This window comes from Gavialis gangeticus, unplaced genomic scaffold (genome assembly GCF_001723915.1).
Source record: "Gavialis gangeticus isolate Ggan-Ray unplaced genomic scaffold, GavGan_comp1, whole genome shotgun sequence".
Classification (NCBI taxonomy): domain Eukaryota; kingdom Metazoa; phylum Chordata; order Crocodylia; family Gavialidae; genus Gavialis; species Gavialis gangeticus.
The window spans coordinates 91156931-91172016 of record NW_017729022.1 but is presented as its reverse complement, the minus strand read 5'-3'; the positions used below and the strand labels follow the sequence as shown (position 1 = coordinate 91172016).

At 45.2% G+C, this 15086-nt stretch overlaps 1 protein-coding gene across 1 annotated transcript in view; it reads right to left on the bottom strand.

The window, feature by feature from the left end:
* Positions 1 to 15086, bottom strand: part of PIK3C2G (phosphatidylinositol-4-phosphate 3-kinase catalytic subunit type 2 gamma) — a 448194-nt gene that overhangs the window by 234999 nt on the left and 198109 nt on the right. Inside the window, exons 17-18 of the mRNA XM_019515837.1 lie at positions 10985 to 11078; positions 9476 to 9570 (exon numbers count right to left, since the gene is read on the bottom strand). Coding sequence (XP_019371382.1) covers positions 9476 to 9570; positions 10985 to 11078 — 189 coding nt within the window. The remainder of the gene's footprint in view (positions 1 to 9475; positions 9571 to 10984; positions 11079 to 15086) is intronic.

Genomic DNA, 15086 nt, shown 5'->3' with positions numbered 1-15086 from the left:
GGCCTGACCAGTGCCACATAGAGGGGGAGGATCACCTCTTTTGACCTGCTTGAAATGTATCTGTGGATGCATGACAAGGTACGGTTGGCCTTCCTAACTGCCTCCCCACACTGCCGACCCATGTTCATCTTGGAGTCAATGATGATTCCAAGATCCTTTTCTGCCTCCATGCTGAAAAGGTTGGTGGAGAGCTACCTACAGCACAGCCCTCTCCTATCATCCCCTATCCCAAGACAGGGAGGTAGCTCCCTGCAGAAGGATGCCACAGCCCTCATGGTTCCATGTCTCTCCACCTCCCAGCTCTATCCTTCCACGACTGCAAGCCCCATCCTGGCACTGGCAGGGCCCTGCCTGCTCTAGAGTTTGGAAGGGTGGAAAGTTCATCCATGGAGTGGGAGTGAAGGAGGAGGGGAATTGGAAGCAATGCATCCTGGGATGCTGGAGGATTACAAATTGCTCATTTTATCTCTATGGAGTAGACTGTAGTTACCCTAACATGATCTGTGTAGCATGGCCCAGAGTTAACCCTTGTGTGAAGTGGCATAACTTTGAGATGCTCAGAGAGCACTCAGCATAAGTTAACAAGCTTTAATGTGCAGGCACTCACATTTTAAGTGCCCTAAGTATTTTCTAAGCGCAATTTGTAATTTCATCCTCTATTTCCCTCCCCTCATGGAGTAAATAAAACTGAAACTAGAGAGAAACTTTAAAAGATACCGGGCAGGTCAATGGGTTAATGTGGCAGGTGAGGTTACCTCTATTATCAGTAAGAGCTTGTTGCATTTATCAGAAAGCCTAATAAATTGCAAAGGAATCTGTGGCCAAGCATGTAGGAGCTTCCCACATGTCCTTCAAGTGCATGTCACAGCTGCTTTAGAACTTACTGACAATACAAGGGAAAGAACTTGATACAGTGTAAAATTGTGTATCTGGCAGAAATAGCTAAGGATGATTTTGAAACTAAGAATTCTTTAATTAAAACCAGCAGATGGGAATCTTTTTCAAGCAGGCAACAGAAAATGAAATATTGGATGCAGTTTCTGAAATGAAAGGAGGGAAAACCTGGAGCCAGATAGCTCCCCAGTAGAATTTAGAAAGGTATTTAATACTAAATTAATCTCTTTTATGCTGAAGGTTTATTCAGAGGAACTGGAGGGGGGTAGATTGGAGCATATGACCTATAGAGAAGCTAGAATTTCCATTCTTCTCCAACAAGGGTAGAATCCTTCACATCTTAGGTCTTGTCAATCCATTTAAACAAAACCAACTTTAAATTATAGTTTCTGGTAAAGAGACTACAAATGATACTGCAAAATTAAATTTATGTAAATCATTTTCAGGAGGTCAACAGAAAGAGAGCGAAAGAGAGAGAGAAAAAAAATCAGTGATTCTCAACCATGGTACTCTGGATCCCCTGAGATCCTTTCCAGGGTGCTACTGGGTGCCATGCACTGTTAGCACTCTTAGGTGGGAAACACAATAGGCAAGATTAACCCATAGGCCGTGTCCAGACAAGTGGAGCCATTTGTTTCCCCGAGGAAAAGTAGCAGTGGTACACTTTGTGCTGCTGCTCCTTGTCCTCAGGGAATGCCCATGCCACATGTGCTCTGGCGTGTGGCAGGTTCCCCCAGGTGAGGGAGGAGAGGCTGGGGCTAGCAATTGTGCTGGCCCTAGCAGTCCTACCTGGGATCCTAGGAGCCTCGGGGAGCAGCTGTGGTGCTTCTGCAACTGGAACCCTGGCTGACAACTAAAGTGTGGCTCTGGCTGGCCAGGCTCCCATTTTGGGCAGTGCACGCTGCTACCACGTGAGCTGCCCTGCTTTTTTTTTGGTATAGGTTCTTTGACCCTGTGATTTCCTGAGGCCAACTCCCACCCCCATGCTGCAAGGCAGCAGTTCAGGAAATGCCTGCAGGTGCTGTGTGGCACCACAGATGGGGCTGTGGCACCACATACCACACATCTGTCCTCATCTGGATGCAGGCATAGGCTTTAACTAGGAATTTAATCAGACAGGCTCTTACATCAATGAGCAGGGCTGTGAGAAACAGCACACATTTTGTTTCAACTTCCATTTCTCTGTTTCGATGGGACAGTGTTTCATTTTGACATTTCATTTCATTTTGATGGGACAGTGTTTCATTTTGACATTTCATTTTGTTTGAAAGCACTGTTCCGTTTTGTTGGCAGAAACTGTTTCACTGTTTTGACACTGTTTCGACGTTTTGCCCATAGGCTATAATGGAGAATCATGAAAATTCCTATAATTTTGTCATTTCCAGTATGATTCAGATGAAAATAAGGGATGATAGCCCCTTCTGAGGGCATGAAGGCTGCCAGGTTTCAAGGAGATAGGTGCAAGGCTTTCTGGGAAACTATACCTTAAGCTGCTGACAAGCAAAATGTGTCACTTGCCAGCAGCAGCAGCCTCCTGTCATCCTGCATGCAGCTATGGTGGCCTGCATCCCTGGGAGGGCTGTGGAGCTGTGCTGGAATCCTCCTGCGTGTGCAGGCCCCCACTTCTGAACTTGGGATGATAGGAGGCTGCCGCTGCTGCCTGGGACTGGTGCAGCCTGTGCCCAGCACTGGGAAGACTGCTGCTGCTGCCGGCTCCAGGCAGAAGCCACAACCTCCTGTCATTCTGTGTGCAGATCTGGGGCCCGTACCCCCGGGAGGAGTCTGGCGGTGCTGGGAGGGCAGGTTGAGCTCTGTGGGGCTGGTGGAGCCACTCGGAGCGCAGCCCTGGCTCTCCCTGCCTCCCGCCACTGGGCTGCACTCTGACCGGCTCTGCCAGCCCCATGGAGCTCAGCCTGGCAGCATGAGGTGGCGGGAGAGCCAGTGGTGGAGCCCCTTGGAGAGCAGCCCTGACCAGTGACTCTCCCCCACCTCCCGCCACCAGGTTCAGCTCCGTGGAGCTGGTGGAGCTGCTCAGAGTGCAGCCCAGCGGTGGGAGGCGAAGGAGAGCCAGGGCTGTGCTCCACCTCCCACTGCTGGGCTGAGTTCTGCAATGCTGGCGGAGCTGCTTGGAGCGCACCCTGGTGGTGGGGGGCAGGGGAGGCAGGGCTGCGCTCTGACCAGGTCCACCAGCCCCACATTGCTCAGCCCAGCAGTGGGAGGCAGAGTGCAGCCACTGTTTGTGAGGGGGCATATGGTATGTTGTGGGTTGTGTATATGTGGGTGGTTGTGGGAACAGGGTGTGTGGGGACCCCGTCACTCCCCCCATGGCACAGCAGCAGCAGGCAGGGCACTAAGGGTGCAGGTGTCCTTCAGAGCACAGCCCTGGCCAGTGCTGCACATTGCAGTGAGAAGTGCAGCCCTTCACCGGGCAGTCTGTATCACTGGTGTTCCCTGCCACTTATGCGCAGCCCCCACACTCACTGGGCATAGGAGGGAAGCCCCAGGTGCTGGAGCTGGCTGCCTTCCTCAGCTTCCAGGGGAAGGTGGCTGGGGAGTCCCTCCACTGCCATGCAGCCCTGGTGGGGAGGGCTGCTGGCTCCAGCGTGTGGGGCTTCTTTCCATGCCAGAGAGTGCAGGGGCTATGCATGAGTGGCACGGAGCACCGGCAATACAGGTGGCCTGGCGGAAGATGTGCCCCTCGCTGTGATGCATAGCGAGATGCCAGGTGCCTGCTCTCTAAGTGCCCCACCTGCTGCTGCTGCCACTGCCTGCTGGGGCTGCACACCATGGGAGGCATATGGGAGAGTCCCCACACCACCCCACCCCACCCTCCCTCATACCCACATGCTACCCACCTGAACTCCACCACTGCTGCTGCCACCTGGGCACAGGCTCTGTGCTGCCACCAGCCCTAGTCCCATGCTTCATGCTCCTGCAGCTCAGCCCCTGCTGCTTCCCTGCCTGGTGCCCAGATCCAGTAGGAGCCCAGGAAAGCTGAGCAGGTCTATGGGGGCTGTAGCAACGGCAGCAGCAGCCCTGTCCAGGAGCTACATGCTGGCTGGGCTGTGCTCTTCTGCCCACAAGGGTGGGAGCGAGGCACAATAGGGTATGTTTGGGGGTGTGGGTATATGTGAGCGCCTCACTCCCATTCTTGTAGGTGGAAGTGCTGGACAGGGTTCAATTCATTTGGGGGTGCTGCGGGCTGCATGAAAGTGCGTGGCAGGCTGAATCTGTCCTGTGGGCCATATTTTGTCTGCCCCTGCTTTAAACCCTTAAAATAATGCTTAATCAGGCCCTATGTCCTGTAGCAAAATGTTCAAATACTCAGGGATATAGAGAGGTGACCAAAATCATAACCTAAATTCCTGAAAAATTAAAAAGATAATTACTCAGAGTAAGAAGAGTTGGGGAGGTGTACATTCATGCCACTGGGTGAGATCCTCAACACTAATTGCCATAAAATGGCAGAAAAACCACTGCTGTCAATGATATTATAGTGATTTATAACAGCTGGGAATTTTGCTTATGAATGTAAAAGAGATTTACTAGCAAAGTCTTGTCAGTCTTTGTCAATTTATTTTACTCGTAGTATTTTTCAGAAAGATCACTGGATATTTTTTCAAAAAAGTAGTGTTTTGCTGATCAACATTGTTATTCCAGAGGATGAGTTGGCACGTTATCATTGGATGTCAGCTACTTATCTTTCTGGAGTGGCAGGAAATGAAGTCAGCTTGACTTTAAATAGCTCAAATATCATTTTAAATATGCACAACTGAGTGGTGGTTTGGGTAGCTTGCCATTATTTAATAGCACCATCAGTGACTTGGTGCCTACAATAAGTTCCTGAATCCAGAAGAAAGTTGTGAAACATGACTGTTTTGATCAGATGATTTTGTTTTGTCATGAAAGAACATCATTAAATTTCTGTAAAATCTCCTCCAACCTAAAAAGCTGGTTTAAAAAATGTTAGCTCTCAGTGGAACGTTAATGCCATTCTTTGTAAAAGAAAGACAGGTATTATTTGGTTTCTAAGTTTGTTTTTATCAGTTTTTGCTTTTAAGACAGTGAATAGCAGTTGTGCATGAAAATGATTTTGATTTTCATACACAGTGTGGGTTGCAAATTTAGTAATCAGTTGAAAGAACTAGAATTAAACATTTCAGACAGTAAGATAGTATCTATTTCCATTCATTATAAAAATATCCATTTTTATGGGCATGTATATATGGAAATTACTGAATCACTCAGCTTCTCTAACTTTTAGAGATAAATGGAAGCGGAACTTTGTTTTTAATTACTTTTACTGGGATTGAAATTCAATTTGCCAAGGAGAGGAATGTTTTCATTAATAAACAGCATTAATATACTGTAAAAATTTCTGGACAAATCTTATTACTCGGAAAACTACAACTTTTTGTTCAGAAACAGAAATATTTTACACTACAAAACATTCTACTTACAGGGTCCTAGTCCTGCCCCTTGTCACCAAGCCTATAGTAGCAAGTAACAACTGTGCAGGTGAGGGACAGTCACAGTCTCATCAGAGATGGTTTTCTGCCTTAAGGAGCAACTGTTCCACTAAGTCAAACAATACTAAGCTGATTAACATTTTTTCATCTTACAGCATAAAGTATAACAAGACCCCTACTGTGCAGCACCTAACACACAGTAATTCCCTGTCCCCTTTCAGCTTACAATACCTTGTCTATGTGCACATACCCAAAATGCTACTGAGGTTAATGCAAGTGTGAGTAGCTTTGTATAGTGGCAATATGGAGCCCCTCAAGCTCTGAAGGGAGAGAAGACAGAGTGTAGTGTTAAACATTCAGTAACATCTCACTTACAAATACACCAGCTGTGTGCAAAACCAGGATAACCTCCCAAAATAAAGGAACCAGGATAACTTCCCAACATAAAGGATGAATGGACAAAGAAAATATTCAAAGGCTTTGCTCTTAGTACTTTGAAGGTACTCATAGATAAAAGGTGCTTGAAAAGCAATCAGGGCTGCTACCATTTGGAATTCAGGGGGAACTATAAACATTTCAAAATCTTTCATTCACTATGGATTTTATTTTCTTTTGGCATTAAATCTGACTACACAGAAGTCCACTGTTCCAGAGAAAGGACAGGTAATGTGTTGTCTTCATGAATTGATTAGCTTCACATAAATGGATCATCTATTGCATATTGCATGAGAGCTGAAGAAATTCTGGTTGCTTAAGTGGGGGGCAGAAAAAGTTCTCCAAAGATCGATATTGCAAAATGTAGATCCAGATATCTACATGGCAAATGCTAAGAGGAAAACACTGTACTGAGGAAGATCATCAGAGGAAGGTGGGGCCAGCAGGGAACTGCATGTTCAGGGGCAACCAGCACGGGTTCATCAGCGGCAGGTCCTGTCAGACCAACCTGGTGGCCTTTTACGACCAGGTCACTAAATCACTGGATGCAGGGGTGGCAGTGGATATAGTTTTCCTAGACTTCAGGAAGGCTTTTGATACTGTCTCTCACCCCATTCTCATTAGGAAGCTGGGGGACTGTGGCGTAGACACCCATACAGTCCAATGGGTCGCCAACTGGTTAGAGAGTCGCACCCAGAGGGTGGTAGTGGATGGGTCCTTCTCGACCTGGAAGGACGTGGGAAGTGGGGTCCCACAGGGCTCGGTCCTTGGGCCTGCACTGTTCAATATCTTCATCCGTGACTTGGATGAGGGGGTGCAAAGCACCCTGTTCAAGTTTGCTGATGACACTAAGATGTGGGGGGAAGTGGGCACAATTGAGGGGAGCAACAGGCTACAGTTAGACCTAGATAGGTTACAAGGATGGGCGGAGGAGAACAGGATGGGGTTTAACACAGACAAGTGTAAGGTGATGCACCTGGGGAGGAACAATCGGCACCATACATACAGGCTGGGGAACTCCCCTCTTGTCAGCACGGAGGTGGAAAAGGATCTGGGAGTCATTATTGACTCCAAGATGAACATGAGTCGGCAGTGTGGGGAGGCGGCTAGGAAGGCCAACTGCACCTTGTCGTGCATCCACAGATGCATCTCGAGCAGGTCCAAGGAGGTGATCCTCCCCCTCTATGCGGCACTGGTCAGGCCGCAGCTGGAGTACTGCGTCCAGTTCTGGGCGCCGCACTTTAAGAGGGATGTGGACAGCATCGAGAGGGTCCAGAGGAGGGCCACTCGTATGATCAAGGGACAGCAGGGTAGGTCCTATGAGGAAAGGTTGCGGGACCTGAACCTGTTCAGCCTTCAAAAGAGAAGGCTGAGGGGGGATCTTGTGGCCTGTTATAAACTGGTTAGGGGGGATCAGCAGGCGCTGGGGGAGTCCCTGTTCCCCCGAGCGCTGCAAGGAGTGACCAGGAACAACGGTCACAAGCTGGCGGAGGGAAGGTTTAAGTTGGACATCAGGAGGCGCTACTTCACGGTCAGGGTGGCTAGAGTCTGGAACCAGCATCCAAGTGAGGTGGTGCAGGCTCCCACCCTGGGGGTTTTTAAGAGGAGGTTGGATGACCACCTTACTGGGGTCGTTTGACCCCAGTGCTCTTTCCTGCCATGGCAGGGGGTCGGACTAGATGATCTGCTCAGGTCCCTTCCGACCCTAGAAACTATGAAACTATGAAACTGTGAAGGTAAAATCTTATGGCTCTGCTGACTTCAGGGGAGATATACCAATTCATACAAGATGACAATCTGCTCAGTTGTGCTGTTGTTGAGCCTACTCTCTGTGTAAATGAGATCTAGCTTGATAGAGCAACACATTCTGCTCCACCTTTTAGATGCTTAAGCAGACTTTAGCACCCAAGTGTGATCTTATTCTACTCTGTTTGAATCCCTGAAAAAATGTTAATATAAAAGATGGGTGAATCAGCTTTGTCTTCCTTAGAATGACAGCATATTACAGAAACAGATGCATTACAGGAGCTTTAGGGACTTGAGCAGGACAGAACAGGATCACACTTGAGAACCTAATAGGTAAAGTAGGATTTGGACCTAAGTTTATAGGGCAACCTTAGGGATTCATGATACAGAAGAATTAAATTATATTCCCTCTGATGTTGCTAAGTTACCCAATATGATGGTGAAAGCTTTAATTAAACTGCAGGTATTGTAAAGAAGATGATTATGTAGAATAGGTACTTCTTTATTTAACAGATTTGCTACTTATCCATGTTATTTGTATCTTGTTGTGTCAGCAACAGAATATGTTAATTGCATGCTTATTCTGATTACCACTTGCAGAGTTCCTATAGGCACGAAAGAAAGGCCTAAAGTCTATTCTGTCAGGAACACTAGCAACAAAGTCATTATGTTTCAGTCTTTGCCTTGAGGTGTGTAATTCAACTGAAATTCTAAATGACATACACTGTAGGATAGTCAGAATTACTGTGCAGGCTTGACTTTCAGATCCTAGGATAAGTTTGCCAAGGGGATAGAAAGAGCATATTTTAGCTCATGGGCTCAAAAGAAACAATATAGCACATCAAATAATCATGGCACAAGATAATATATTTTCAAAGGTCCTTACATAGAACAGCTAACCGTGAAAGTCAGCTGCTTTCAGTATACGTAGTAGGAGTGTGCGAAGCGGGATTTGGATTCAGTTTGAATCAGGGACAGCGATTCAATTTGGTGATTCAAATCACTGTCCCTGATTCCATTCAGCTGAATCCAAATCTGAAGATTCAATGCTGATTCGGAGAATCAGCGATTCAGACATAGACACAGCTTTAAAAGCTTTTTCTACATACACCAAGTACCAGTGTGGCTTGTGAATGCTGCGATGCTGGGGTGCATGGGCGTCCCACAGGAGTGCAGGGAGGGCCCTCCACATGCTTGGCAGTGAGCACACTGGGGGCCCCCCCCCCACATGTCCAGCTTGGCAATCGGCAGCAGGGGGACCCAGGGTGTCCCCCCAAACCCAGGAGACACCAGTCACTGAGCCAGGGGAGTACGGGGAGGCTCCCCCAGAATGCTCTCTGGCAGACAGGAAAGTGGACCAGAAGTGCTTCTGGTTTACTTCTGGGTCTGCTGCTGATCACACTGGGGAGTCCCCATGTTCTTCTGTGGGACACTCCATCTGCCCCAGCATCGCAGCATTCATGGGTCCCTGCTACGTAGAGGTATGTTGAAAAAACATTTAAAGCTGTTTCTATGTCCAAATCGCTGAATCTCTCTGAATCTATTCAGAGGGTTCCTATTCGATTCAGAGAGATTAAAGGGTCCTCTGATTCGATCTGGATTCAGCGATTTGGCCACCAAATTGAGCTGAACCTCTGCTGAATCAAATCAGGGACTGAAGCTTCGTACAGCCCCAATATGTAGTGCATTTCCATAATCAATAATACAAAATGTTGGCCACTTTGCTTCTCCTTATATACATTTAGAATGCTAGAAAGTATTTTACTTCAGACAATTTCTGTTTCACAAGCCTGACTTTTTTATTAGCAGAAAATATCATAGTATACATCCTGCTCTTAACCTTGTAACTGGTTTTAAAATGTTGTCATCAGTCACTACAAATGCTTAAAATCACTTAAAAAGCATAATTCTGTAATATTAAATAATCTTACCAGTAAAGTTGGTGTGTTACTTGAATGCTTTGAAGACAGCGATTTAGAAGGAACTGCACTAGGGGGCTTTCAAGACTCCATTCGAACTTAATTATCTAAGCAGATATAGAAAAAACATTCAGTTACAGGTTAGTTTTACTGCATTTCTTTCAAAAATAGATAGGAAAAGGTTTTATTTGTGTGGTTACTTGAATTCAAGAGGTGTGGAATGCTCAGAAAATGGAAGGAACAAAGCCAGGGTATAAACACACACCCTCATTTGGACAATTGCAGAGTTCATCCTGATTCTGGCATCCATTAAAAATTTGCTCCAAATCAGTTCCCAACCTCCTCCCCACTCTGCAAACTTAATATGGAACATTCAAATTCCTTTACTTGATCAACCTGACATTAAAAATTAATTACAGTTTTAAAAAAAATATCTGCAGGTGGCATAGAGAAGCACCAATTATTATGCCACGAGTTGCACAAATACACTGTAAGTGATTATGATGCCTGGAGACCAGACAAGAAAAGAGCACTGAAGAGACTAGTTCAAGGCTCTATGGTAGTTGAGGGATATGGCTGAGACTAGAACCCAGATCTTTCACATATATTCAGCACTGTATCCACAAGGCCATTTTGTTTCAGTTGTGAAGTAGGCTAATTTTGGACTAATTCTTGCTTAAAAATGATCCTTCTGTCCTTCACCAGTGTGCTAAGAATAATTTTAAGCCAGTTTGGATTTATAGCACACAGACTACTATGGTTGATATACACAGCTACACAATCTATCATCCAGACATTTAGTTATTGAATCACTGCTGGCTACTGGAAATGTCTGCTTCATTGGTCTCCCTTCCCCACCCCCATCATAAGAAAGCATCCACCTCACTGGAACATGAGAAATCTGACAACCTAGATCTGTGGGGGAGAGGCTGTTCAAAGTATTCCAGAGAAGGAGGATAAAAGTTTTGCAGCTAGCCATCTCTTCCTTGACCGGAAGACAGAATACTTTCAAGCATACAATTGCCATCTCTTGGAAAATCAAGTTTGGACCAATAGTCAGAGATTATTTGTAGTGAAACGCAAAGTACATAATGAACAAGATTATTCTCCAGAGAGACTGCTTGGCATAGGCTGCACTGGTGATGCCTTTTCAACACCCTGGTTCTAAATACATTATGGTATTTAACACTGATATGTGAATGCAAGAAACTCTGAAACCTGGCTCTGTCAGCCATAGATTTGATGCTGCCTGCTATTGGTCACAGCTGCATTTCCTTTTTCCGATTATTTTTTTTTTCTAGAGTATCAATTCAGCAATGCCAGAAAAGGTGAACTACATTCTTTTAAGTGGAACACAATCTATAATTCACCCCTGTAGTTAACTCAATCATCACATCAGCTAGTCTGTCTTCTTTGCTTATTCTTCCAATAATGTATCAATCAAACTGGAAGGATCAAAAGTATTTAATGAAGTTATTGATCTGACTACAGGACTTCCTTGGCTATCAATTGTTTCCTTACCTGAACCAGCTGTGGGAGGTATTCTAGCAATTCATCATTTGACAGATTTTCTATTTGTTGGACTGCAGTTCTGCGAATGTCTTGATCTGGAAAACTAGTGCAAAACAAACAGAGATCATTAGGCACTACTGAGCTACTAGTGGTGCACTACAATTCTCAAGACTTTTTAACTAAACAATATGCTAAACAAACAGGTTTGTACTCAAAATGGGATAGGAAAATCAAATCCATCTGCTTTACGGTAATTGGAATCAAAGAACATGTAGCAGATAACTTAACTAGAATGATTGTTCCTTACAATGAAAAAACATTATGATTCTCAGAGGCCTCTTTGTAAGTTAAGCTCTCAGGAGTCATTTATTGCCTTTAGTTACATATTATATCATAATATAAAGCAAATTATATGCATTCATCTGCAGTTATTTAGGACAGAACTTCTTAAAATGCAGAATTTCAACTCCATGGAAAATGTCAACACTTCAAAATTTGTTTTTGTTCAGTATTAGGACAGTCAAAACATTGCTTTTAGGATCATTTCAGTCTTATTTTGACTTTAATTTATAAATTTGTTTTTCATTTTTGAAAACTGAAGTCTCTACAGGGCATAAAAACCCCCAGACATAACAAACCACTGCTCATACCCAAACCACCAGCAGAGGCAAAACTCCACTTTTGAAATATCTTGAAAAAAAATAATTTCCATTTTTGACAACGTCAACTGAAGACATTGATAATGATCTATGCAGTATTTTGCATTCAGAAGCATTCAACATTTTACCAAGAAAGCAGAAATGTTACAAAACATGATCAGGGGATAAATAGAAATGAGTTATTTGGGTGCAGACCCTGATAACAGTTGGACCATTTCAAAATGTCACTGTTTGGGAACTGATTGACAATTGTGTGAAGTGTTGTGGCTCTGACTTGTGGATGGAAGTGAACACCCAGCCAACCATACCTTTCAGTGGGCAAGTATAGGGAGGAGGCAGATCTTGCACCCATGATTTGGAGGTTCCAGGGAGCGGGTGACCTGTGGCTGGGGGCTTTTTCACTTCTCTGCCTTCCCTTCTCTCCTAATCATGTGTTCAATAATCTTTAATAGAATGTAAATGGCCAACATCTGTAATGTGCTTGCTTGACTTGCAGGTAAGGGAAATGCTTGGACCTGTGCTTTTTCATTCCCAGGGGGCTGAGGAGGGGAGCTGTGGGGGGGGGAAGGACATGATGAGATGCTGTGGTCAAGGTTGAGAGAGGACACAGCTGGTTCTTAGAAAGATAGCTTTTATTGAATGAGCAGTGCAAGGGAAATCATTGATAAAAAAGGGCCAAAAAAAGAGGGAAAAAGGTAGTAGCAGCATTCTGGCTGTGTACCAGGGCAGCCAGGTGCAGCAGTGTGTGTGGAGTGTGAGGAAGAATGCAGTGTGGAATGCCTGGAAGACTGACCAGACGTGTGTCACGGAACACTTAGTGTCCACACAGAGCACTGAACCAGTTTATGGTGAAATGTTCAAAACAGTACTTTATTTTTCAAGTATATTTTTTAACTGTTCCAGGTGTATTTAAACTAGTTTACCAGGTGGGTATGCCTGTCTATTTCTGTTTTAAGCCATACTGAAACCATTCCGAATGTTGTACACACTCTATACAGAAAACAACAACAGTGTACTACTTCCAAATTGATGTTATACTTAGGATTATCAGAGGGGGTCTAAGAGAACTTGGCTGATAACTTTCATTGAATTCCAGTGCTGTTTTAGGCCAAACTCCTGCAGACTTTGAAAATCTTAGCTTAAGTATCACTAATTTGGTAGTTTGCACATAAAGAGATAAGGTGGGGCCTGGAGATTTCAGTGTCTGCTCACCCTATGGGAGGTTCTTTTGGATCAGAATAGGTGTCAGAAGGCAGCATAGAGAAGATGGTTTTGCTGACGTCCATGCTACATCTTTTTTGCACATCAGCAAGTAGCCTTCAAATTATCAATCACTTCTTGCCAACATAAAATTTTATATGAAAGAACCACATTTACTGGAATATAAAATGACCCTGAATATAAGATGAGCCCCAGTAATTAGATTCTATACCTGGAAAATTATAACAAATTTATAAAATTTTCATATGGAGGTTTGCCTTGACTTTGTCCCCCTCCCACTGCTACAGCAGGGAAAATAAATCTGAGGGTGTTAGGTAGCCCTGTTGTCCTCTGCTTCCCCAACATCTTTCTCCAACAGCTCATTCCCCACCCCCACTTACTTTCAGACCCTGCTTTCCCTGAGTACATGGAAGAGAAGCACATTTGAAAACACTGGATGCATCTATACATGCATATTAATGCATGTGAATAAACTCCAGGGCTTATCACTCTAGAGTTTATTGCTCCCCAAGCTTCACATATGCCCAGGACTGCAGCATGTTGAGCTAGGGTGGAGCAGCCCTAGAAGGACAAGGTACTGATGGGACTGTACCACAAGAATAGAATAAGATGCTTGGTAGTGTCCATTGCAGTCAGTTCCCTCAGCACTGATTCTTTTAAAAGTCATGGTGAGCCATGAAATTGAATACATTTCAACTTTCTCTTCACTTCCACAGCTGAGCTATGCCTTTCTTTCCCATTGCCACTAATTCCTGTTTCTTCACCAGCCTGAACTGTCTGGCAGAAGTCAACAAACAGGGCCCCAAACTGTTCACTGAGAATCCCTCTGTTTCCCTGTCTCTCAGCCTGTCACATAAGATTAGGGACCAAGTGGACATTGGCAAGCTGGAAAGGTGGGCAGAGCAGAACTGGATATAGTTCAATAGGGATAAATGCAGAGTACTTTGTCTGGGGAGAAGTAGCCAGCAATGTTAATATAGGTTAGGAGGAAATGTCCTGGCCAGCACGATGGCTGAAAGGGACCTTGGGGTTATGACTGATCACAGGATGAACACAAGCTGCCAGTGTGCTACTGTAGTCAACAGAATGACTAGCATACTGGGAAGCATTAGCTGATGCATCATGAGCCGGGTTAAGGAAGTGATGCTTCCTCTCTACTCAGTGCTAGTGAGACCCCAGCTGGAAAATGGTTTCAGGTTGGATGCAAGGAAGAACTTCTTTGTGGTAAGGGTCACCAGAATCTGGAATAGGCTCAGTGATGCAGTCTCCAACCTTGGAAGTCTTCAAGAGGAGACTGGACAGACCCCTTGCTGGGACCATTTGATCTCAGCAGTATTCCTGCCCAGAGCATATTAGACCCCCTCCCTCCACACTTGCAACTGGAACCAGGTGTTCTTGTCATGAGTCCTAGGATCCTCCAAAAATTTATATGCAGATGAGATGCATGGCAACCTGGTCTGGGTCCACCCCATGGAGGGCAGGGTCACACTAATCATATGTAGTGTACCTAAACTGCATAGATGTACCTAAATTGCACCAGAAGTGCACTGCACAGTGACTTCTTTAATCTTGCTCTTTTTGCCACATGTCTCCCCAGCCATTGATTGGAGGAGGGGCCCCAGCAGCCCTTCTGCTTGTTCTTGATCTGCCAGGAGGCAAACACTGTGGGTTTAAATATGCTGTGGTTTTTTCCTCCTGCTGCTGAATGCCTGAAGGGCCCAGGCAGCACCACCACTTGCCACTGATTGGCTGAGAGGCAAAAACCACAGCATATTTAAAACCACAGTTTTTGCCTCCTGGCTCACCAGAAGCAAGCAGGGAGTGTTGGGGCTGCTGGGGTCCCTTGGCCAATCAGCAGATGAGGCAAAAAGAGCAAGATTAAAGGAGTTGCTGTGCAGCACACTTTTGGCATGATTTAAGTAGGTCCCTAATCTTATGTGACAGGCTGAGAGAGGGGGACACAGAGGGCTTCTCAGTGAACAGTTTAAGGCCCTGTTTGTTGACTTCTGCCAGACAGTTCAGGCTGGTGAAGAAACAGGAATCAGTGGCAATGGGAAAGAAAGGCATAGCTCAGCTGTGGAAGTGAAGAGAAAGTTGAAATGTATTCAATTTCATGGCTCACCATGACTTGTAAAAGAATAAGTGCTGAAGGAATTGAGTGCAATGGGCACTACCAAGCATCTTATTCTATTCTTGTGGTACAGTCCCATCAGCATCTTGGCCTTTTTGGC